General features: G+C 39.2%; 1 protein-coding gene and 1 long non-coding RNA gene across 2 annotated transcripts; both read right to left on the reverse strand.

The window, feature by feature from the left end:
• Nucleotides 1-8,594: 8,594 nt before the first annotated feature.
• On the reverse strand, nucleotides 8,595-12,182 carry LOC125583418. Its single transcript, XR_007320412.1, has 3 exons — nucleotides 11,149-12,182; nucleotides 10,426-11,033; nucleotides 8,595-8,918 (listed from the first exon to the last, which is right to left on the reverse strand). It is a non-coding gene; the product is annotated as an uncharacterized LOC125583418 (long non-coding RNA).
• A 6,484-nt stretch (nucleotides 12,183-18,666) lies between these two features.
• LOC111206177 lies at nucleotides 18,667-20,544 on the reverse strand. The gene is made up of 2 exons (XM_048749828.1): nucleotides 18,840-20,544; nucleotides 18,667-18,767 (listed from the first exon to the last, which is right to left on the reverse strand). The coding sequence occupies exons 1-2, from the start codon at nucleotides 20,542-20,544 to the stop codon at nucleotides 18,667-18,669; spliced, it is 1,806 nt and encodes a 601-aa protein (XP_048605785.1).
• Between the last annotated feature and the right edge of the window lie 4,913 nt (nucleotides 20,545-25,457).

A 25,457-nucleotide genomic window follows, 5' to 3' on the forward strand; every position in this document is an offset into this window, starting at 1 on the left:
GTCTTATAGTTCTTAATATGGCATGGACAAATGCATTTAATGTTAATTTATATTTTTGGTAAACTTTTTAAAATATGGTAATAATTCATATATTACATTTAATGTCAACTTATATTTTTGAATTTTTTTTTATAATATGGGAATAACTCATAAATCATCATTAAAATAAATATATTCAAATATGGCATTATAAATTTCGAAATATAATATAATTATATATTTTTAAATTATACAATTTTATTACTAAAATTTTTAAAAATGTATACAATTTTTTTTAGAAAATTATAAAAATTTAATCGTAAAATCATTACTTTCTTATATTTCAACAAATTTTATAAATATTGTTTAATTTTAATTTTTGATAATTATGCAACTTTTACAAATTTATTTAATATATTTAATTAAAATAAATAGATAGAAAAATCTATCTAAGATTATAATTTCAAATATATACATGCATATTCTTAAATATAATTTTTATGCTTAATTAAATCAAATTTATATTAAAATATTGATACAAAAAAGAAAATTTACAATATTAATAAAATTTTATTTTAAAATATAATTTATATTTATCTGTTAAAAAATATTTTAAATTTTTTTACTGCACATGGTGGAAGAAGACACCTAATCGTGTTTTATGTCATAGTTTCTGCTATTTGTATGTGATATGATCCCATTAGCGTTTATTAATCAGAAGGTATGCTGGAAGCAAAAATGTTGCTTACTTTTTTCTTCTAAAAACAACTGTCGCTTTAAATAAACGTTATTATGTAATATAAATCATATTGTCTTAACCGGTCCAATGCTAGAGAGAGAGAGTCGACCGTGAGGAAAAAGAGAGAATCGGCATCTTGTCTTTTCCTTATTAGATTATGATTTGTATTCTTTCCATATTTGTATTTCATTTTCTAGTCTTTCCATTATTCTATGACGGTGTAACTCCCTATATATAAAGGGCTCCTTATGTTTATAAATAATACAAGAAACATACAGATTATATTCTATAGTTTCACAACACGTTATCAGCACGATTACGCTCTAAAACCTAAGCTAAAGTCCGAACCCTAAAACCCTAATCTCATCCCGGCGATAAACCCTAAACCCGACGACGAACCCTAATCTGATCGAGAACCTAAAACCCCATACTCAAAGCGTTCCCGATCTCAGCACGCGACCTCAGTCCGTTCCTCAGCTCGCGACTTCAGCCTGTTCGCGAGACACGATCTCAGCCTGCTCGACGCGACCAGATACAGTTCGATAGCCATCACGTTCACGACCCGATAGTTGCTTGCTCCCGTTCGCGACTCGTCTCAGCTTCAATCCGTTCGCGACATAGAGCAAACCCGTTCGCGACCCGACAGCAACGATCAGCTCACGTCCTTCTCTATTCGGTGGTCCATTCAACCCGACTTGAGGTTTAGGTAAAACTAAAACCTATGAACCAAACCCTAAGGCAATAGATCCAATCCCTAATAACCAAAATTGAATCTTATTGCTTGATTAAAATCGAAACCCCAATTCCCTAAAGCCTAGCCGCATGCATACCATGCAAACCCTAATCAAAATTTGATTTGATCGTTTATGTGATTGAATGTTTTGAATCTAATTATCATCACATAGAACTGATTGCTAGGATTTGATTAATCTCATACTTGAATTTGGTTGATTGAATTGATGAACTAATTGAGTGTTATCTTGCGATATAAATTGCCTAAGTTGATTAGTTCTCATCTTGTTTAAAACTTGAAACCGACCGGCTTGTTCATATTGAAACCCTAATTGTATTAATCTCATTGAATATGATCGTTAGGTTGATAGTAACTAAACCCATTGATGCATTGCTTGATTGTTTTATTGAGCTTTCATGATCACTTTGAATCGTTCTTGCTAAAGATGAATAACCGATTGCATTAAGATCATATAGAAACCGATTGCTAAGATTGTTCATACTTTTGGCCGTGCGGCTGGTCTTGCATTATGCATGTTCGGATTGTTTGGCCGTGCGGCTTTTTAGCATATCATGCATGCATAATCGTATGAACTAAATGCATCATATCCGTTTGGTCGTGTGACCAATTTGCATTATATATCTGATTGTCTTGTATGCATTATAAGAACATTATAAATCCTAAGAATGAAATATATGATTTCAGATGTCGAAAATCAACAACTTGGATTTTGATGCCCTAAATCTCTCTGGAGATAATTACTTGCAATGGGCACTTGATGCTAAGATCATCCTAAAATCCAAGGGACTCAGTGAATGTATCACCGAGGGCAATAATGCAAGTGAGAAAGATAGATATGGAGCTATATTAATTATACGCCATCATCTTACTGAGAGTCTCAAAGATCAGTATTTGACAATTGAGAATCCTCTAGACCTTTGGACAGAGTTGAAAACGAGATATGATCACCAGAGAACGGTGTTATTACCAAAGGCTATGTATGATTGGAGGAATCTCAGAATCCAGGACTTCAAGTCCGTGGACGAGTATAACTCGACCCTGTTTAAGATAGTTTCTAAATTGAAACTGTGTGGTGAGGATATAACGAATAAGGATATGCTTGAGAAAACCTTTTCCACCTTCCACACAAGCAATGTGTTGTTACAACAACAGTACCGAGAGAAGGGCTTCACAACTTATGCTAATCTGATCTCTTGTCTCTTGCTCGCTGAGCAGAACAATGAACTGTTGATGAGAAACAGTGAATTGAGACCTCCTGGAACAAATCCATTACCTGAGGCACATGTGGCCGTAGAGGATAAGAAAGAGTCGAACTATGTCCAGATTGATAGCCAACACGGCCGTGGTCGTGGAAAATGGCATGGACGTGGTGGTCGAGGCCGAAACTCGTTTGGTCAAGGCCGAGGCAACTCATATGGCTATGGCAAAGGAAACTCTTATGGAGGCTGTGGTCATGGCCGAGGCCGTGGTACATCATTAAAACCACAAAACTCGTCCAAATCCGTGTGCCATAGATGTGGTATGGATAATCATTAGGCTAAGACATGTAGGACTCCCAAACATCTTGTTGACCTCTACCAAGAGAGTTTGAAAGGGAAGAATCCTGAAGCTCATATGACTTATCAAGATGGTGAAGATGATTTCAATCATGAACGAGACGGTCTTATGGATTATGAAACTTCAGATTGTTTAAAATAAAGAAGTTGAATTCGACATCTATGTTTTCGTGTTCTTTGCTTTATGTTTTCTATGTTTTGATTGTTTTGAACTTATTTTATTAATGAATGAAAGTTTTTATATGAAGTCTCTAAAGTATCATTCCGGGTATAACCAGTCTCATAGAGGGCTACGGCCAGGCTAACATCATGTTGTCTAAGGTTACGCATCTAGAGATATCTGATGCATTGTATTCACTCAGCTCTAAGAGAAGCCTATTGAGCTTTAAAGACATTCGAATGAATGGTTTTCATATTGAGACTAAGGGCGAAGGAAACAAAGAGTTCCTTCAGATCATAGAGATCGGCCAAGGCTATAAGAAAGTCCTACAGTCTATACATGTGCTCTCTACTGGCCTTTTACTATGCTAAGGTCGGAATGATAGAGACCAATACTGGTGAGTTCACGTCCCAAGCGTTTAATGATTACTGTCCATGGGGGTAAGTGTGGAACACTTCGTCGCACATGTACATACATAGAACGGCTTGGCCGAATCATTCATAAAACGAATTCAGCTAATAGCTAGATCATTGCTTATGAGGTCTAAGTTCCGGCCACAGCTTGGGGAAACGCGGTCTTGCATGCGGCCGAACTGATTCGTATCAGACCGTCAAGTGAACATAAATATTCTCCATCACAATTGCTTACGGGTCATGAGCCAGACATATTCCATCTTAAGACATTTGGTTGTGCCGTGTATGTACCAATTGCTCCACCACAGAGAACAAATATGAGACCTCAAAGGAGGATGGGGATATATGTTGGATATGATTCCCCCACGATTATAAAATACCTTGAGCCAACTACGGGTGATTTATTTAAGGTCAGGTATGCGGATTGTCACTTTGATGAATCCGAACATCCAACATTAGGGGGAGATAGCAATAAGCTGGTAAAAAAAGATTACATGGAATCAAACATCATTATCTTGGCAAGGAATGTGATTTAGAAGTCCAAAAGATTATACATTTACAAAAGCTAGCTAATCAATTGCCAGATTCCTTTGCTGGCCCGAAAAGAGTGACTAAGTCATATATACCAGCTGCTAATGCACCAATCAGAATTGATGTTCAAGAGGGACACAATCAAGTTGCTAGAGAGTCTAGGCAACGTTTGAAACGTGGTAGACCAATATGTTCCAAAGATAAGAACCCTCGGAAAACTAAGAAAGGTGCAGAGAATGAAACCGAGGTTGTTGAAACCCTAGACACGACCGCGGCTGTTCCTAAATCCCGGGACTTAGCCGCGGCCGATCCCAAAACCCTAATAGCGATCGCGGCCGATCATGAATGCTTAGATGCGGTCGGGCCTGATGTATCGAATACTGATTCTTGGGATGCCAAGATTCAAGGTACTGAAGGTCCTGATAATAATGAGATCTCAATAACTATGTCTTGTCTGGGATACAATGGAACAGAAAGAATGTCGACATTGATGATATATTGGCATACAAGGTAGCACTTGAACTTATGGATTTAAACGAGGATCATGAACCCACGTCTATTTATGAGTGCACTCAACGATCAGATTGGATCAAATGGAAAGAAGCTATAAACGTGGAGTTAAATTCTTTTTTAAAAAAGAGGTGTTTTCGGTCCTATAATTCGAACACCATATGATGTTAAACCAGTTGCATACAAATGGGTCTTTGTGAGGATAAGAAATGAACATGGTGAAGTCGTGAGATATAAAGCACGGCTTGTTGCAAAGGATTCTCACAGAGACCAGGAATCGTTTATGAGGAAATATATTCCCCTGTGGTGGATGCTACTACTTTTAGATTCCTGATAAGTCTGGCTATAAGAGAAAACTTAGACTTGCGGTTAATGGATGTAGTAATTGCATACTTATATGGTCCACTGGATAATGAGATATATATGAAAGTACCAGAGGGTATTGAATTGAAAAACAAATCGAGTACTTGAGAACAACACAGTGTAAAGTTGAATAAGTCACTTTGTGGATTGAAACAATCAGGCCGAATGTGGTATAATAGGTTAAGTGAGTACCTAGAGAGAGAGAAGGATACAAGAATGATCCGATCAACCCTTGTATCTTTATAAAGAAATTCGGCCAGGGCTTTGTGATTATAGCAGTGTATGTTGATGATTTGAATATCCTATGAACCTCTGGAGAGATTTCCCAAACAGTTGAATATCTTAAGAAAGAATTCGAGAAGAAAGATCTAGAAAAAAATAACAAAGTTTTGTTTGGGATTACAGCTTGAGTACATAAGAGATGGAATCCTTGTGCATCAAATGTCATATACAGAAAAGTACTCAAGAGATTCAACATGGCCGAGTCTCACCCATTATCTAGCCCCATGGTCGTGAGGTCCCTCGGCCTGAACATTGATTCGTTCCATCCTAAGATGGACGATAAAGATGTCCTTGGTCCCGAAGTGCCATATCTCAGTGCCATAGGAGCTTTGATGTATCTGGCTAGTCACACGACCAGATATATGTTTTGCCATGAATCTATTGTCTAGATTAAGCTCTTGTCCAACCCAAAGGCACTGAAACGAGATTAAACATGTTCTTCGTTACATGCAAGGAACGAAAGACTTGAGTTTATTTTATACTAACCAAAACAAAGAATGTTTAGTTGATTTTGCTGATGCAGGTTGTCTTTCGGATCCACACAATGCTCGATCACAGACATGCTATGTTTTCACACATGGTGGAACGACCATATCATGGCGTTCCATGAAGCAGACGATCGCGGCCACATCTTCAAACCATTCGGAGATCTTGGCTGTTCATGAGGCCAGCCGTGAGTTGTTCAGAACAGGGGGAGTAATACATGTTGTACTCTTTTTCCTTCACCATGGTTTTGTCCCACTGGGTTTTCCTGGTAAGGTTTTAATGAGACAACATCTAAAGCGTATAACAATCCATGTATGGTTATGGCATCCAAGGGGAAGTGTTATCAATCATATTGTGGATGTCCATAACCGGCCCGGGTCATAACCGGCCCAATGCTAGAGAGAGAGAGTCGACCGTGAGGAGAGAGAGAGAGAGAGAGAATCGACATCTTGCCTTTTCCTTATTAGATTATGATTTGTACTATTTTCATATTTGTATTTCCTTTTCTAGTCTTTCCATTATTCTATGACGGTGTAACTCCCTATATATAAAGGAGTCCTTATGTTTATGAATAATACAAAAAACATAGAGATTCTATTCTCTAGTTTCACAACATATTATATGTTTTCACGCTAATAGAAAAATAAAATAATATCATATGCCTAAGGCCATGTTCAACGCATATTCTTTGCCTTGGGTTCCTATCAAAAAATAATTAAAAAATCAGTGAGTTCCATTGTTTTTATAAAAAAATCAGTGAGTCCCATTGTCTTACGGGTCGTATATAAGGACCGATCTCCCTTCGTTTCTTGCACTGTTCGCGGTCCCCACTGATACGTGGCGGTCCACAATTGGTTCTCTTTTTAATTAGTTTTTTTTATCAGACCAAAAAAATAATAATAAAAAAATCAAAAAAGTTACCTATGATTTCGTGCCGGAGCTCCATGCGTTGAACATGCTCTAAAAGCACCATTATCCAAAGAAACCCATTAGTATTTCATAATTATTATTTTAGTATATAAATGTAATTAAGTGGGCTTAAGAACTCTCGTTAAGAAACCCTCTGATTTTGTGCCTCCAATGGTAGTTTCTTAATTAAATGTTCTTAAAAAAAATGAACTTTTTTTTAAGATTAATTTTTTTATTAAATAAAACATATCGAAAGATAACATTTTAAATATAGATTTTAAAATAAAAACAAAAACTAGTAAAATAAACGATAATAATTTGAAAGAAGCATTTGAGCTCAGTTGTTGTCTGCATAACGTCCAAATTTACGCCATATATGTTCAACCAAATCAGCTTTTAGTTATTGATACATTTGTTTATCACGAATTCTAATTCGAGCACTCATCATATTGGCGATATTTATAGGCATATCTTGAGAAAAATCGAGATCGACATGTGAACTTCCGGTGTCTTCTCTTTGTAGGAACTCTGAAACCCCAAATTGAGTGTATCCATCTCGTTCGTCTTCTACCATCATATTATGGAGTATGATACATGCTCTCATAATCTTTCCAATTTTAACTTTATCCCAAAAAAGTGTCGGATTTTTTACAACGGCAAAGCTAGCTTGCAAGACTCCAAAAGCACGATCCACCTCTTTTCGGACAGCTTCTTGACGTTGAGCAAATAAAACTGCTTTCGGTCCTTGTGGTACTGGAATAGATTGGATAAAAGTCGCACATTTCGGATAAATACCATCGGTGAAATAGTAAGTCATATGATACTCTCTTCCATTGACAGAGTAAGTGACTTGCGGAGCTTGACTCTTTATTATGTCATCAAAAACAGGTGAGCGGCCAAGAACGTTGATATCATTTAAGGTACCTGGAGGACAAAAAAACGCATGCCAGAGATTATATAAAACAACAGCCTCTAAAACGATTGTTGGTTTACCCGAACCACGAGAATATTGCACTTTCCAAGCGGTGGGACGATTCTTCCACTCCCAATGCATACAATCGATGCTTTCTATCATCCCGGGAAATCCATGATGCTCTCCAATATCAAGTAGACGTTGAAGATCAGCCGATGTTGGTCTTTTTAGGTACACATCACCGAATAAATTGATTATTCATTCCACAAATTTTTTCACACATGCCCGAGTTGTAGTTTCCCCGAGTCAGAGGTATTCGTCGACCGTATCAGCCGCAGCATCATAAGCCAAGACACGAATGGCTGCTGTGTACAGTTTTGGAGTGCAAAGAGACCAAGCCTTCCAAGACCATCTTTCTTTTGGTGAAAGAATTGAACTTCGTTGGAGAGTCGATCAACAATGTGCACGAACAATGGCTTGTTCATTCTAAAACGTCATCGGAATAAATTTTCAGGATACGTTGGAGTTTCACTGAAATAATCATTCCATAAACATATATGATCGGCTTCTCGATTTCTTTCGATATAAACTCGTTTTCTTTCTTTCTTTTCTCTCATCTTCTTGACCACTGTATTGAATAGAAAAATTCTCAAATGTTTGATCAAAATGTTGATCAAAATATTGATCAAAAGCCTCATCAATTGATCCTTCAAATGTGTTTTGAGAAGAATATGTCATGTGTTTAGATGTGGTTTACTTAGCCTTTGTGAATAAGATTTGATTTGTTGGAGAATAAGAAGGAGAATAACAATAAGATTTGATTTGTTGGAGAATAAGAAGGAGAATAACAATAAGACATAAGCTGAATACAAAAGTTGGGAAAACAAGCGTTTATAAGATGAATGCCAAAAACAGAAGTGATACGAAGCTGAATAGAACTTAAAAATGGTTCTTTACACTGGTTCAAGAGAGAAAACGAGCCTTTATAAGACTTAAAAATAAGAGACAAGCTGACGTTTGATTACCAAGTCCGTGACATAAACTTACAAAACATTTTACAGACAATCAAACAAATACATTACACGAGACTTTACAAGACCATTTCAGTCCGTGACACATAAAGCAAATACATTACACAATCAAACAAGAGATCATTTCAGTCTGTGATCAAACATGACTTCAAAAAGCTCATTTCAGTCCATGATCAAACATGACTTCAAACATGACCCCCACGTCGGTGACTCGTGTTCTCACTTCAAACAAGACTTCAGAAACAAAACATGACTTCCACACCCAAGCTCCCGTCTTGTGTCATGTTACCTGCTGAGAAAAAATAACAATGTATATGAACAACACCACACAAGAAACTTAAAAGTAGTTAAGAACAAGACAGTTAATTCCATTAGAACTTAAATCCATTAAAGAACATCATCACACAAGATACATAAATAAGAAACACAAGATACAGAACAAGAACAAGAAACAAAATAAGAACAAGAAACAAAATATGAAACATAGAGACTCGTTTTCAACATGCTACACTAATTAGCAAACATTTCTGTGATTAACTTCTTCTTTAGAGCTTCTTCTTCTTCAGATAATAGCTTTGTTTTCGCAATGAGTCTGTCTAGCAGACCCATCTTGGACAGTCTTTCCTTGCATGCCAAGTCATTCCCTTTGAGAGACCACATGGTCTGAAACTCGGAGAGAGCCTTGCCATCCTCCATACTTCTCTTACTACTTCCTCCTTTAGCTGCCTTAACACCAACAGGACGTTTGGTGGGTGGATCATCTAGATTGATAGTTCCTTGAGAGCTTTCAGATTGTGCACCATCCTCACACCTTCTCTTTTTAAAGTTACCATCAAGCTTAGTTGTTGCAATTTCACACCATTTCTGGTCGTTGCGCATCTCCTCCCATGCGTGGTGAAGGTTGAATTTGATCTTGTGATCGTTATAAAAGATTTCGTGTGCAAGTTTAACAACATCACCGTCGTTCTGCCCACTTGTTTTCTGTCTTGTTGCAGCCTCATATGAGCCACAAAACTTGGAAACAAGATCGTTAATCTTCTGCCACCTTTGCTTACACTGAATAGCCTCTCGCTTTTCACTGTTTACAACCTTTGGTGAGGCTGCATAGTAAGCTGCTATTCGATTCCAGAAAGCTCCCGCCTTTTGCTCATTGCCAACCACGGGATCCTTGCTCGTGTTCAACCATGAGCTTATGAGCACTACGTCCTCTGTGGGAGTCCATTTCTTCCTTTCTTTGCGCTCGGTAGGTGTGTCTTCACTGAAGCTTGAAGTTGCAGTAGACCGACTATTAAAGACAGGGAGTTGTGATAAACCCTCATAACAAAACGGCTCTTGTTGACTGCTCAAAAGGTCAACAAAACTCGAGTTCTGATGACTATATGGATTCGTAGAATCCATATCCTAAAGAAGAGAGAAAGAAGAAGTAATCTGAAAGAAGCGAGAAAGAAGAAGTAATGTGAAGAAGAGATAAAGAAGTACTAATGTGGAGAAGAGAGAAAGAATAAGATCCGGGTTTAATAGAGGAGAAGAGAAAGAAGCATTCATCACACACATCCTAAAGCAGCATTCGACTTTACTCTTGGATTTGAGTTGAGTTAAGATGAGTTGACATGAATATACCATATTTATTACATTGCACACAATCCTAATGTTAAACTAAACCAACCATTGATCACACGCGTTTTAACTAACCATAATCTAACTCTAACAAGCATTTATTAACTGCATCTACTACCATCCACAGTAAAGCAATAAAGGAAAATGCAAGACTTGAAGAAGACAAAGTTTGGCAAATTTACCTCACCGAGAGGCACCGGTAATGGTTGCTTCTCCAAGACAGGTGATGTGTTTTATCCTATGCCACAATAATCTCAACCACCAATAGAGGACTCGCAAAAGAATGAAGACATTAAAAGGAATTAATGAACAGAATGAATAATCTATGTACAAGGTTAAGTTAAAGACAGAGATCTGATAAGAGCTTCAAGATGATGTTATTCTATTATGCAAATACACAAACGAATACACACACGAATAGACAAGCGAAACAGAACGAGCATAAGAGCTTCAAGATGATGCTATTCTATTAGGCAAATACACACACGAATAGAAGCCTTGAAGAACTATCAAGACATTAAAAAGAATTACTTAACAGAGATCATTCACTAGAACAACTCATTACACAAAGCTCTTAACTATGACATATACATTCTTCAACAAAAGTCAGTTAACCCAAATACGAAGATACATCTCAATCAATTTAAACCTCCCACAATACTAAATCAGTTAATTAGCAACAAAACAATCCGCTCCTAATTAAGCCTCCAACAAGACTAAAGCATGAATCTTTACCTCGACAAAGGCTTCAAGATCCACAACAACGAAAGGATCCCCTGAACAAACCCACCTGCAACGAACAAAACAGCACAAATCCCCTTGTTCAAAACCCAGAAACTGAATCGTCTACACGAAAACAATTTAAAAAATCGAATCTACTAAATAAAAGAAAAATCAAATCTTACGTTGATGAAATTGCGGGGTCGATGGGAAGCAAACACAGAAGAAGGAAGATAATGTATTCTGGTTCTGGAGAATACTAGAGTTTTGGGAGTGTAGCTGGAGAAGGAAAGTGGAGATCGAATTTGGGCTGACAGAATAGCTAGAGAAGAAGGCGATGAGATTGCACGCGGAGGATGGCATCAGCTTAGCGACGGATCAGACTCCTCGTCCTTCGGAGAACACGGGAGAAGAGAGAAACGGAGAAGACGAAAAAAGAAAGAGAGGAGGAAAAAAAACATTAATAAATCATCCACTCCTAGCTAGCTGACATGTGCACATAGAGCCCACTTTGTAAGTGGTTCCAAAAATCCCCCTATCGGTTACATACAATTTAATTTCTTTTCATTTAATTTCTTTTCATTTAATTAAATGTACCATTAACTTTTAAAACCTCCAACAGAAACTGGGATAAAGGTGCTTTAAGGCACGCGGAGAATAATAATATTCCATTGCATGAAATGTCGCATGGATTGAATAGAAGCCTATGATGATTAACAACTAACAAAAATTCACGAGTCACAACTACCTATTACAGAAAATGATCAATGGAAACAATAATATATGATACTTCTCATACAATATCATCATATTTAGGTTGTTCAGCTGAAGAAAAAATATTTTAAAGCTTCCACTGTCACGTACTTATACATATTCTTTGACAGAAATATTAAAACTTTTTTTGCTAGCATCTTTATCTCTGACGAAAGGTAAAGAAATTCTCAAAATGTTATAAACTACAAACATACATTCGATAATTTAATTGTTCACTAGATTCTGACATGTCCTTAAAAGAGTGGATATATTTTTTATTTTATATTTTTTTACAAATTTAATTTTTCATTTTTGTATTTTTAACCATATTTGTGTTTTTTTTGTATAATATTTATCTTAAATGATTAATAAGAAGTTTTAATAATTGAATTAAAATAGTTGGACTACACATATATCAATAGGTCATGTTGTTGTTTTAACTTTTAATAGAATAAACTAGATTCTGACCCGCCCTCAAAAGAGCGGGTATATTTTTTATTTTTTATTTTTTAGAAATTTAATTTCATATTTATCTTTTTCTTTGAAATCATATTTGTGTTTTTCTTTGTAATCATATTTGTGTATAAATCTTAATCAAAGTCTATTTTATAAAATAATAGCAATTTAAAAAATTGACCCGACATACACTTGGTTCTTTGTAATCATATGCATGTATGCCCGTTTCTTTGTAATCATATGCCCGTATGCCCGTGCGCTTTCAAAGTGCGGATTTATTTCCAAAACAAATCAAATTTATTTGATATAAAGTTATATTTTTATTATTATTTACATTTAAATGCTACAAAGAAAGTATTATAATTGTGCAGATTATAATATTTTTGACATTTTAACAGGAATAATTTTGATGATGAAATATGTAAGTAGGTTTTAATAAAATCATGATATTTTGCATTTTTAGCATTTTGAATTATTAATATAATTAATAATATTCATACTCGGAATACCAATGTGGAGTCTACCCGTAAGTATGGGTCCCGAATCCGATTAAATCCGACCTATATACTCAAAAATATTAATTTATTGTTTTTATCTAAATTTTGCTAAATTTAATTTATAATATAATTTTAGATCTTTTCGCGATATTTTCATATTTGATCTGAATCGACGATAAAAAAGGTAAATCGAGTGATCTGCATATAATCCAGCTTAGATTTTGGATTAAATTATAAAATTTCTATTTAAAAACTTCATAAAATCCTGTTAAAAGCCAACCCGAAAAACCTAGATAAATCTAATGATCTTTTATTTTTTAATTTAAATTTAATTTAATTTCATGATAATTATAATTTGTTTATTTAAAGGCGAAATCCTAATTTGGTAGATAAATTAGTCAAATAATTTGTATTTCATGAAAATGAAATAAAATTCTAATTGTATTTGGTAAATAAAAAAAATACTTTTTATATTAACTATTTCAATGGTAAATAATATTATACTAATATATTATCTATTTTATTAAAAGGGCAGGGTTGGTAAATATAAAGCATAAACTTAGATTTTAAATATTAGTAGTCATAATAGTAAGAATAAAGGTACATATTAATTCACTGGATTAACTAATGTATAATGTATAAGTAAAGTATTATTTATGGTTATAACATATATTGTCTCTAACAAAATGTGTAGATGTTTTCAAAAAAGTGATGTAGTTATTATGCAGATTTGAATCAAAGTATATCAATTGTTTATATGTACACTCTTGTAAACATGATAGTTATGGATCCTGGATCCTGGATCCTAGATCCTAGAATATAGGAATAAAAGTAAGGAGTTATAAAATAGAGACAATTTGGTAGATGTACCACTTTTGGAACAAAATTAGCTATTTACCCATTTTCATGATAAACCATCGAAACCCTGTAGCACAGTTGGATGGTTTTTCTAAATTATCCTTCTCAGCTGCCACGTTAGGAGAGATGTTGGTGATAAAAATAGGGAAAAATATCTTAATATATCTACAAGTACGATACAGTACATAGCTACAATCTTTTTAGGTCTGCTGTAGATTAGTTAACTAGGATAACATAGCTACATTTTCAATTCATAGGTCTGCAGTATATGAGGAGGTTCCTACACCACGTGTCCTCTATAGAGAAAATAAATATAGAACAATTTTCAAGTCAAACATAAATGCAGCACTAACATAGTATGTTAACTTACAGCTTACGAGTCAAAAAATAAGTTAGTGTTTAAGATTAGTTGAATTGATGATCTATGTGCAAGTTAGCATCTAATTTGTTAACATTCGGTTACGAAATCATGATAGTAACATTTTAACAGATATGAAATCATGGTAGTAAAATTTTAACTATAATGAAATCATGTTAACATTTAACTTACATGTCAAAAAATCATTTATTGTATAAGAATAGTTGAACCGGTGTTCTAATTGCAAGTGTTAACAAAAGTTTTAGTGGCCTCATACAATATTAGTAGCTATTTTACTAGTTTATTCTAAGGGTGCATCGGAGGCGGCGATGTGGGAGAGGTTGATCGGTAGCGGATCCGATGAAGCGTAGGTGTTGAGAAGTCAGAATTTTACCACCTAGGGAGACATAGTCTTCTTGAAAACATGCCCTTTGCTGATAAGCCAAACTATGTTGTCCACATACACGTTTGCTACCTAATCATACGACCAAAAAATCGGTTTTAGCTAGGATGTCTCCAGCTTTTTTTACAAGAGACATTATCTCCACCTACGACATTAAACACAACACATAATAAGCTTGTAGTTTAAAGCATATATCTACCAGTAACTGCTACAATTAATGTTAACAATAAACTAAATAAATATCGGCTATATATAAAAAAAGAGAGAGTAGAGAAAGCTTTTCTCTCTAAAGTCTCTCCCCCAAATCTCTTGAAACCCTAGCGCCGCCAACATCTGATCTCTGTTCCGGTGGAGGAGATCGACGGCAAGGTTGTTGTGCGGGTCTTCTCCGCCACCGCGGCGTCTCCTTCTTCCTCTCTCTTGCCTCTCTCCATCATTCTTCTCCTCTCAATCTGCTCCGATATGCTTTTCTCCTCTGGTCCTCTCTGGTTCACCGGTGACTAAACAACGGCAAGGCGGGCGTATGTCAAGCCGCTGGAGGAGAAGCAATCGAGGTGTAGCAAGCTGAAGCGATGGGTGGCGCCAGTAGGGATTCTCTCGCAACAAAGGTGATACAGGCTGAGAATCAAGCAAGACCAAGGATCGACCAGAGGTTCAAGAACTCGGACTGGACAGATCGGACAGACGGCTATGGACGGCTAGGCGGATGCGATGGAGAGGGGGATGGCCGATCTGGTTCCTGAAACAGATGAGTACTATTTTTGTGAGTTTTTTTATGGATTTAAAATGATGAACTGAAAGAAAACTAAAATGATGAACTAAGAACAGAAACAAATATGACTTTTTATGGGTTTTTAAATTGAATGGAAATCTAGAACTATATGATGCAAGAATGAACAAAGTAAGAGAAGGATAGAGATATGGGGGATGGATCCTTGTTGCTGGATGTGTGTCTCTCTCAATAAGAACAGTGGATGGAGGTGGATAGATATGGGATTTGGATTGTTGGATGTATATCACTCTCAAGACAAATCGATGGGTGGAATGGAAGTGAAGAATCGCCACAAGCTTGGTGGTTTGGAGCTTGATAAGACTCGGCTGCTCTCTATGTTTCTCACAGGGAAAAGACTTAGGGTTTCTGAGTTTGCAAAGGCAAAATTATTTCATAAAGACATGAGGCCAAAAATCGCCTAGCACATAGAGTTATATAGGGTTTTTCCCTTTTGGGTCTCAAAATAAAAAGGCCTTAAAACATGCTGGCCGAAAATAAGGCTGAAACAAAAGCCCAAAGTCTTAACCAAATAAATAAATAAAAATAAAGATAAACCAGACAACTGGTTGTCGGTTTGAGAAGGCTTAAACCAGAATTCATAGTATACTTGCATGTTGCCTCGTTAAAACCTTTCGGGAAAACCCAGTGGGACAAAATCCGATAAGGAAAAAGAGTACAACAACATACCAATCCTTCTGATGTCGGCTAGTTCTCAGAACCATGAAGAGTTGGAGTAGATGATTTGGAAATGGGATCTGGTCCAAGCTCGGATGTGGAAATGAGACGTCCGGCTTGGTTGAGTCTGAACTGGATCGGGCCGGTCGCGTCCTGAACCTCTGTTGGGCCGGCTTGATCTTGAATCTTCAACTGGACCATCTCCTCAATCAGCAGCTGGTCCTGGTCAGTCTGTCCATCTCGATCAAGGATTTGTTGGACAGCCTTGGTGAAACCTTCTCGCAAAGCCCTGGTTCCACTCCGGGTAGTCGGACCGCGTCTAACTATGGGAACCTCTACTTGGATGGCCTCATCATTCCCTCCCCCTTGAAGAGGTTCTGGCCTCAGAACACCATCATCTGCAAAATCATCAAAGCAATCTGCATGGAAAGGAGACAAATCCGAGACATTGAAAGTATGTGAAAATTTAAATTCAGCCGGGAGGTCAAGGATATAGGCATTTTCGTTGATCTTATCTAGGATGCGGAATGGTCATGTCCCACGGGGAGAGAGTTTGGACTTCCTTGCTTCTGGAAACCTCTCGGGCCGCATGTGTAACCACACCAAATCTTCGGGTTCGAACAACACCTCCTTCCTCTTCTGGCCATACTTGGCCTTGACCTTAGCCGTCTTGGCCTCTATTCTCTCCTTAACCTTCAAGTGCATGTTCTTAACAAACCCGGCCTTATTGGCTCCATCACGGCTGCGGTACATGGAGCTGGTCAGTTCGGTGAAGTCTAAAGGAGTCTCTGGCTGAAACCCATAAACAATCTCAAAAGGTGACAGGTTAGTAGTAGAGTGCCTAGCATGGCTATAAGCAAACTCGGCAAAAGGCAAACAAGACAACCAATTTCTCAAATTCTTACCGACCGTAGCTCTCAACAGTTGAGAGAGTGTACGGTTTACTACCTCAGTCTGGCCGTCGGTTTGGGGATGGCAAGTGGTGGAGAATAGCAGCTTGGTTCCCAACTTGCCCCATAGTGTCTTCCAGAAATGGCTGAGGAACTTGGTATCTCGGTCAGACACAATGGTTCGAGGAACACCATGTAGTCGGACCACTTCCTTGAAGAATAGGTCGGCGGTCTGAGTAGCATCATTAGTGGCGTTACAGGCTATGAAATGGGCCATCTTGGAGAACCTGTCTACCACTACAAAAATGGAATCCTTGTGGTTTATCTTGGGTAAACCCAGCACAAAGTCCATAGAAATGTCTACCCAAGGGTGGTTAGGAATTGGCAATGGCATTTGTAAACCGTAAGGATGTGACCTGGACTTGGTTTTAAGGCAGGTAGTGCACTTGGCACATATGCTCTCCACGTCCTTCTTCATGTTTGGCCAAAAGAAATGTTCAGTTAGGACACTCAAGGTCTTGTCCCGACCAAAGTGTCCCATGAGGCCGCCACCATGGGCCTCCCGAACCAGCAGTTCCCTCATGGCTCCTTTGGGAATGCACAACCTCTTTCCCTTGAACAGGAACCCTCCATGCTGGTAGTATTGTCCGAAAGCTCCCTTCTCAGTGTTCCTGAAAGCTTCATTAAAATCAAGATCAGTGGCATAAGATTCTTTAATATGTTCGAAACCCATGATCTTGGCCTCCATAGTCACAATGAGAGTGTGTCTCCGGGACAGTGCATCGGCCACCACATTGTCTTTGCCCTTCTTGTACTTGATCACATAGGGAAAGGTCTCCACGAACTCGAGCCATCTGGCGTGCCTCTTCTTGAGCGTGGTCTGTCCCCTCAAGTGCTTAAGTGTCTCATGATCTGTATGAATAACAAATTCCTTAGACAAAAGGTAATGCTGCCAAGTTTCAAGGGACCTTACTAGAGCGTATAGCTCTTTGTCATAGGTTGGGTAGTTGAGGGCAGCTCCACTCAATTTCTCACTAAAGAATGCCACTTGTCGGCCTCCTTGAGTAAGAACAGCTCCAATGCATGTACCTGATGCATCACACTCAATCTCAAAAGTTTTATTAAAATCAGGAAGTGTAAGAACGGGTGCATGAGTTAAACTATATTTAAGCTTGTTGAAAGACTCCTCTTGGGCAGGGCCCCAAACAAAGGATACATTCTTCTTGATCACTGAGGTCATGGGAGCAGCAATGGTGCTGAAGTCCTTGACAAACCGCCTATAGAAGCTGGCTAGGCCATGGAAGCTTCGGACATGCCCAATAGTGGTTGGCGTGGGCCAGTCTTGGATGGCCTTGATCTTCTCCTCATCGACCTTCAAACCCTGTGAGCTCACAACAAAGCCTAAAAATATTAACTGGTCAGTGCAAAAGACACACTTCTTGAGATTGGCAAAGAGTCCTTCCTGCCTGAGCGCCTTCAGAACCTGTTCTACATGACTAATGTGATCGGATAAGCCCTGACTGTAAATCAATATGTCATCAAAATAGACAACCACAAATTTACCAATGTAGGGCCTTAGAACCTCGTTCATAAGCCTCATGAAGGTGCTAGGGGCGTTGGTAAGACCAAATGGCATCACGAGCCACTCATACAAGCCTTGCTTGGTCTTAAAAGCTGTCTTCCACTCGTCACCCTCCTTCATCCGCACTTGGTGATAGCTACTCCTAAGATCAATCTTGGAAAACATGGTGGAACCACTCAGTTCATCTAACATATCATCAAGTCTAGGAATGGGGTACCGATATTTTATGGTGATGTTGTTGATGGCTCGGCAGTCAACACACATACGCCATGTACCATCCTTCTTAGGCACCAAGAGGACGGGAACTGCACATGGACTGAGACTCTCTCGAATGTACCCCTTGTCCATGAGGTCTTGGACCTGTCTCTCCAGCTCCTTAGCCTCCTCCGGATTGACTCGGTACGCGGCTCGGTTTGGAAGTGGGGCACCGGGCACAAAGTCTATCTGATGCTCAATGCCTCAGAGGGGTGGTAAGCCGGCTGGTATCTCCTCAGGAAATACGTCCTTGTACTTGTCCATTAGCACTTGCATCTCAGCTGGGCAATCTGGTGCCTCAAAACCTGCAAAACAACCTTCCTTAAAGACCATTAGTAGCACCTGTGTATCTTGCTGCAATGATTTAATCACTTTACTAGAAGAGATGAAAAGGTTGGTTTTACTAAACAGCCCAGACTGGTCCATGGCTCTCTGCATTTCGTAGACCTCTTGGGGGCTGAGAGGAGCCAGGCTGTGCTTCTTGTTGTTGTGGGTGAAGCTGTAGGTGTTAGTCCTTCCATGGTGAATGGTATCCTTGTCAAACTGCCAAGGCCTCCCTAACAGCAGATGTCCGGCTTGCATAGGAACCACATCACACTTCACCTGGTCCTGGTACTTACCAATACAAAAGGGCACAACAACTTGCTCCAAGATTTTAAGCTTCGTCTCATCATTGAGCCATTTAAGCTTGTATGGCCTGGGGTGTGGCGACTTTGCTAGCCCTAACTTGTCAACAAGGTACCTGCTGGCCACATTAGTGCAAGAGCCACCATCAATAATTAGACTACATACCTTGCCCTCCACGCTACACCTCGTATGGAAGATGTTCTCTCGTTGGACGGTCTCTGGATCAAAGAGAGCACTGAGAGCTCGTCTGACCACCAGTAGCTCACAAGTCTCAGCATACTCCACTATCTCATCTTCTGATTCAGCCGACCCTACATCGACCTCGTCTTGGGACTCATACTCGCCGTCCGCCTTAAGGTTCATGACACGCTTGTTCGGACAGTCCCTGGCGTAGTGCCCCTTTCCCTGACATTTGAAACAAGTAATATCACGGGTTCTTTGGGCTGGAGTTTGTCCCTTACCTGGTTCGGATGAGCCGGGTTTGGACTGATCGGACTGGTTCTTCTTGAACCGACTTTCCACTTCAACGGACTTGTTTTTCTCAGCTCCTTTGGATCCGGATGGAGCCCATGGCGTCTTGTTCCTGGCACTAGAGGCGTTCTTCCTCCTAATGTGCTGCTCGGCCTGGACGGCATAGTGGAGGAGGTCGTTGAAGTTGACGTAAGTCTGCCTCTCCACCTTGCGAGCGATGCGGTCTTGAAGACCTTCCAAGAACTGTGCCATCATAACTTCTTCGGTTTTGCGCGTCCTGAGCTTGTTCTTGAGAGCCTCGAACTCTTCAAAGTATTCTTCCACGGTCATAATACCCTGAGACAACTTGCGGAAACGTTTTAGTAAGTCCCGCTGATAGTAAGAGGGAATATACCTTGCTCGGAGTTTAGCTCGCATCTCATTCCAAGTCTCGATCCTATAGACCCGGCCAACCTCGGCTACTTCCCTGTCCCACCAAGTTAGGGCATTGTCCGTCAGTTGGGCTGCGGCTAGGGCGATCTTCTTGGCATCGGTATAGCGGTAGTACTCAAAGATGTACTCCATGCGCTTCTCCCATTCAATGTAGGCGTCCGGGTCAACCTTTCCAGCAAAGGTTGGTGGAGTAAGTTTGAGATCCTTGCCCCCTTGCCAAGCGACCTCCTCATCTCGGAATCTCCTACGGATCGGGCTACCATCGCCTTGGACCCGATACTCCCGCCGGTTCCCACGCCCAGCCCGTTCATACCGCGGCTCGTCCGGTTCGGTACGGTCAGTGTCTGAGTTGTCCTCACTGGATTGGGATTGTTGCTCTTCTGGAATGGGTTGGTTTCTCCTCCTTGGCTGTGGAGCATTAGCTCGGTTTCTCCCGGCTATCTGAGCCAGCTGCTCAGTCACCGTAGCCAGTGCGGCTTGGAGTTCAGCATGGTTAGCCAACAGCTGAGCATTGATCTCGGCTTGTGTTGGTGCTCCATCTAGGTCGCCCATGTTTCCTGCGACCAGAGAAAGAAACAAGTGATTTGCAAGGAAACAAAAGAGAATGAAATAATATTTATCTAAGGCATGTAATGAATGTAAAACTTCCTTTCTTTTTTTTTAAATAGGAAAATAACTTGGAGTGCAAGCCAAGACAAATTGAATGCAATTAAATGAAAATCCGAATCAAAAGAAAGGAAAGTAAAAATCGAAATTTTAAAAAAATGGAAAGTACATTTTTTTTTTTAAAATATGGGAAAACTTAAAGTGCAAGCCAAGTAAATTAAATGCAATTAAATGAGAATCCTATCAAAAAGGAAAACTGAAATCGATGGATGCCAAAAACAGATTTCTAGATTGATGGATGCACAAAAATGGATCAAAAGATATGCAAACAAAACCGGTTTGAACTCGCCAAGAACAGAAAGAACAAGTGCAAATTTTTTTTTTTTAAATAACAAAAGTAAATGGGTAGGATACAACCGTAGGCGTAGGAGCTTTGAGCTCTGATACCAAAATGATACAGGCTGAGAATCAAGCAAGACCAAGGATCGACCAGAGGTTCAAGAACTCGGACTGGACAGATCGGACAGACGGCTATGGACGGCTAGGCGGATGCGATGGAGAGGGGGATGACCGATCTGGTTCCTGAAACAGATGAGTACTATTTTTGTGAGTTTTTTTATGGATTTAAAATGATGAACTGAAAGAAAACTAAAATGATGAACTAAGAACAGAAACAAATATGACTTTTTATGGGTTTTTAAATTAAATGGAAATCTAGAACTATATGATGCAAGAATGAACAAAGTAAGAGAAGGATAGAGATATGGGGGATGGATCCTTGTTGCTGGATGTGTGTCTCTCTCAACAAGAACAGTGGATGGAGGTGGATAGATATGGGATTTGGCTTGCTGGATGTATATCACTCTCAAGACAAATCGATGGGTGGAATGGAAGTGAAGAATCGCCACAAGCTTGGTGGTTTGGAGCTTGATAAGACTCGGCTGCTCTCTCTGTTTCTCACAGGGAAAAGACTTAGGGTTTCTGAGTTTGCAAAGGCAAAATTATTTCATAAAGACATGAGGCCAAAAATCGCCTAGCACATAGAGTTATATAGGGTTTTTCCCTTTTGGGTCTCAAAATAAAAAGGCCTTAAAACATGCTGGCCGAAAATAAGGCTGAAACAAAAGCCCAAAGTCTTAACCAAATAAATAAATAAAAATAAAGATAAACCAGACAACTGGTTGTCGGTTTGAGAAGGCCTAAACCAGAATTCATAGTATGCTTGCATGTTGCCTCGTTAAAACCTTTCGGAAAAACCCAGTGGGACAAAACCCGATAAGGAAAAAGAGTACAACAGCATACCAATCCTTCTGATGTCGGCTAGTTCTCAGAACCATGAAGAGTTGGAGTAGATGATTTGGAAATGGGATCTGGTCCAAGCTCGGATGTGGAAATGAGACGTCCGGCTTGGTTGAGTCTGAACTGGATCGGGCCGGTCGCGTCATGAACCTCTGTTGGGCCGGCTTGATCTTGAATCTTCAACTGGACCATCTCCTCAATCAGCAGCTGGTCCTGGTCAGTCTGTCCATCTCGATCAAGGATTTGTTGGACAGCCTTGGTGAAACCTTCTCGCAAAGCCCTGGTTCCACTCCGGGTAGTCGGACCGCGTCTAACTATGGGAACCTCTACTTGGATAACCTCATCAAAAGGGTCTTTTCTTAGATCTGGGTCAGATCTAGGGGTACATGGTTTGTCGGGAATGGAGAGCGTCGCTGCCTCTCCTGGAACCTTCCTTTCTGTTTTCCAGACCCTCTGTCGTCGATTTTTTAACCTCTGATCAGAGTGAGTTCCTCTTCTATGTTTCCCGCAGGTGAACTGTGTAGGGGCCATCGTGGAGGATTCTCCATCGCTCGATCTGATTGCACAACAGCGCGTTTGGTGCTTTCGGTTCTGGTGAGCTCCTCCTCTTCGCAGATTGGCAAGGGATCTTGGGCTGTCCCGTAGTTAAGCCGCTGTGGCGTCTGGAGTTTCTCACCTTCGTAGTAGCTCTCGCCTGGTTTGTGAGCTCTTGCTCACATTGTCCTTAAATCATTTGATTGTTTTATGGCTGCCCGAAGATGTTAGCTGCCTGTTTTGAGTCTCGTCGAGCCTTCCGACTTGGTATGTGGCCGGTTTCTGTTGTTTCCCTACCGCCTGCTTCCACACCGTGAAGCTCATGAGTCTCTTAAGGCTTGCTGTTGCTGGTATTTCTGGAGTTGGTAGCGCTGTATAAGCTGATGCAGAGCTTGGTCACCTCTTCCGGCTAATGCAGTTGCAGCCTCCCACCCAAGGGGACTCTGGTTATCAGACTTCTTTGAGGCATATAATTCCTTTTGCAGGTTCCAGCTTAAGGTGGCTCAGCCATTTCAACTCTTCAAATGATGAGTGCAAAGAAACACATCATTAGCCTTAGCAATAATCTAGTCTACTAGATTAGTCCTATTATGTTCTAGAAGCTTTTTTAATCTTTTTTTGCGGCTTGTATAACCAAATTAGGTTCTTGAAACTCTTTGGATTTCAAGTTTCACCACTTGTAATCACTTTGATTACCAGTTAATGATATTAACATTCTTAGCAAAAATAAAAGAAAAAAAAGATATTGGCTATAACTATTAATACTTGATACAACAAACAATATAAACAGAATCCCAGGATATAAAAATAGTATTGCAGCAAGTTAAATAGTTTGGTTTCTATCACTACAAGAAAACACTGGCTTTACAACGAAGTTTTACAACGAACATAATTCCTCGTAAATTTACAAGTAGATTACGTCGACGTTACGACGAAAAGCAGTTTCATCGTAAAGCGGATGTAATATTACAACGAAACTGTTTCATCGTAAAGTCGTTGTAAAGTTACAACGCTTTTACGTGGAAAATTAAATTCCACGTAAACGCTTTGTAATGTAACAAGGACTTTACGACGAATCATGTTTCCTTATCTTTCCTCGTAAAGACGTTGTAATGTTACAAGGACTTTACGAGGAATCCTATTTCCTTACATTTCCTCGTAATGGCGTTGTAATTTAACAAGTATTTTACAACGAATCGGGTTACCGTTATACTTGGTCGAAACGTGTATTAAGTGTGCTTTATACCTAACTAAATTCCTTGTAAAGTGGATGTAAAATCCTTGTAAAAAAGTTGTAAATCCGTAGTAATACATTGCGTTGTAAAATACTTGTTAAACCTTTACCTACCAAACTGAAAAACACAACTAAAAAAAATGGCTGATGGATGCAATATCTACGAGATACGGAGTTGGACGATTAGTGACTTTCCTGCTTATGGGATATTGTCTGGGTGGACATCTCATGGAAGATTATCTTGTCCAATTTGTCGTGGATCGACAGATGTTTTTCAACTGAAGAATGGTAGAAAGAGTTGTTGGTTTGATTGTCATCGTCGATTTCTTCCCATCTCCCATCCGTACCGAAGAAATAAGACATTGTTTAGATACAAAAAATTAGTCAGAGATAGTCCTCCTCCATATCTCACCGGACAACAGATCCTAGCAGAAATTGATTATTATGGAGCTCTGGAAACGGTGCCGCGTGGAGGAAACCGGACAACAGTTGTCAGAGATAGTCCTCCTCCATGTCTCAACACCAATTGGTGTTGTGGATGTCAACACCAATATGTTCCCAAATAACCATCAATATGAAGATCTTCCCGAAGATGCGACAGATGAACCACGTGAAGACGAGTTCGATTGTAGTGACGACGATGACTGTTCAGATGTTGATGAGAACTCAAACGATTCAGAATGATGTAATATATGTAACAAATGTTGTTTTTATCTTTACAAAATATTGTACCCAATGTTTTTTTTATTGCTTAAGTGAGATACTTAATGTATGTGTACTATAAGTTGTCTTGTATAATATCTATTTCTTAAGGTAAAAAATTTTATTTTGTTGAAGTTAAGGGTTTTAGTTGGATAAAGAGGATGAAAGTATTAATGAGTGATAATGGTAAAGATGATAACTTTGGGGTTTAGGGATTTGATTTTTGGGGTTTCATACTTTCCTCGTAAATTCGTTGTAAATAAAAACACGGGCCTGGTAACTTCGCCGTAACATAAAATATTATTTCCATGTAAATTCGTCGTAACATAAAATATTATTTCCTAGTAACTTCGTCGTAAATGAAAAAACACGGGCCTGGTAACTTTGTCGTAAATGAAAAAACACGGGCCTGGTAACTTCGTCGTAAACCAAAACATGGGTCTGGTAACTTCGTCGTAAACGAAAACACGGGTCTGGTAACTTCCTCGTAACATTACGACGAAGTTACGAGGAAACCGTTTTTATATATATGGGAGAAGTCTTTCAGACGAGCACTGCTCGTATCTTCCTCCCTAACTCCTCTCCCCCTCTAAGGTAACTTTCTCTCTCTATCTTTTTTTTTTATAGTTTAGGTGGTTAGTTTAGGTGATTAGTTTAGGGAATTAGTTTAGGTGATTAGTTAACGGAATTAGTTTAGATGATTAGTTTAGAAAATTATTTTAAACAATTCGTTTAAGATATATATTAATTTAATTTTTTTTTAATTTTCTAGATGGCTCCTAGACCGAGACCAGCAGCTCCTGCACCTACGTATGCGGATTTGTTTAGCGATGGATCTTCCTCTAGCGGTCCATCGTCTTCTTCCGGGACAGTTCCAGACTCTCACACATCTCGGAGAGTTTCTTCGACCCCTCCTCCTCTTCCATCTCAGATGCCTCCCCCACCAGCTCCACCTGTCGCCCCGGATCAGCCTGCCCCACCGGCTGCAGTTCATCCCGATTTGCGGGTGCCAGCTCATGCACCATTCGCAAGATACACCGTCGAGGATTTGCTTGCCCAGCCCGGACGAGAGGGTTTACACGTTCTGGAC

The sequence above is a fragment of the Brassica napus genome, chromosome C3 (assembly GCF_020379485.1).
Source record: "Brassica napus cultivar Da-Ae chromosome C3, Da-Ae, whole genome shotgun sequence".
In the NCBI taxonomy this organism is placed as follows: domain Eukaryota; kingdom Viridiplantae; phylum Streptophyta; class Magnoliopsida; order Brassicales; family Brassicaceae; genus Brassica; species Brassica napus.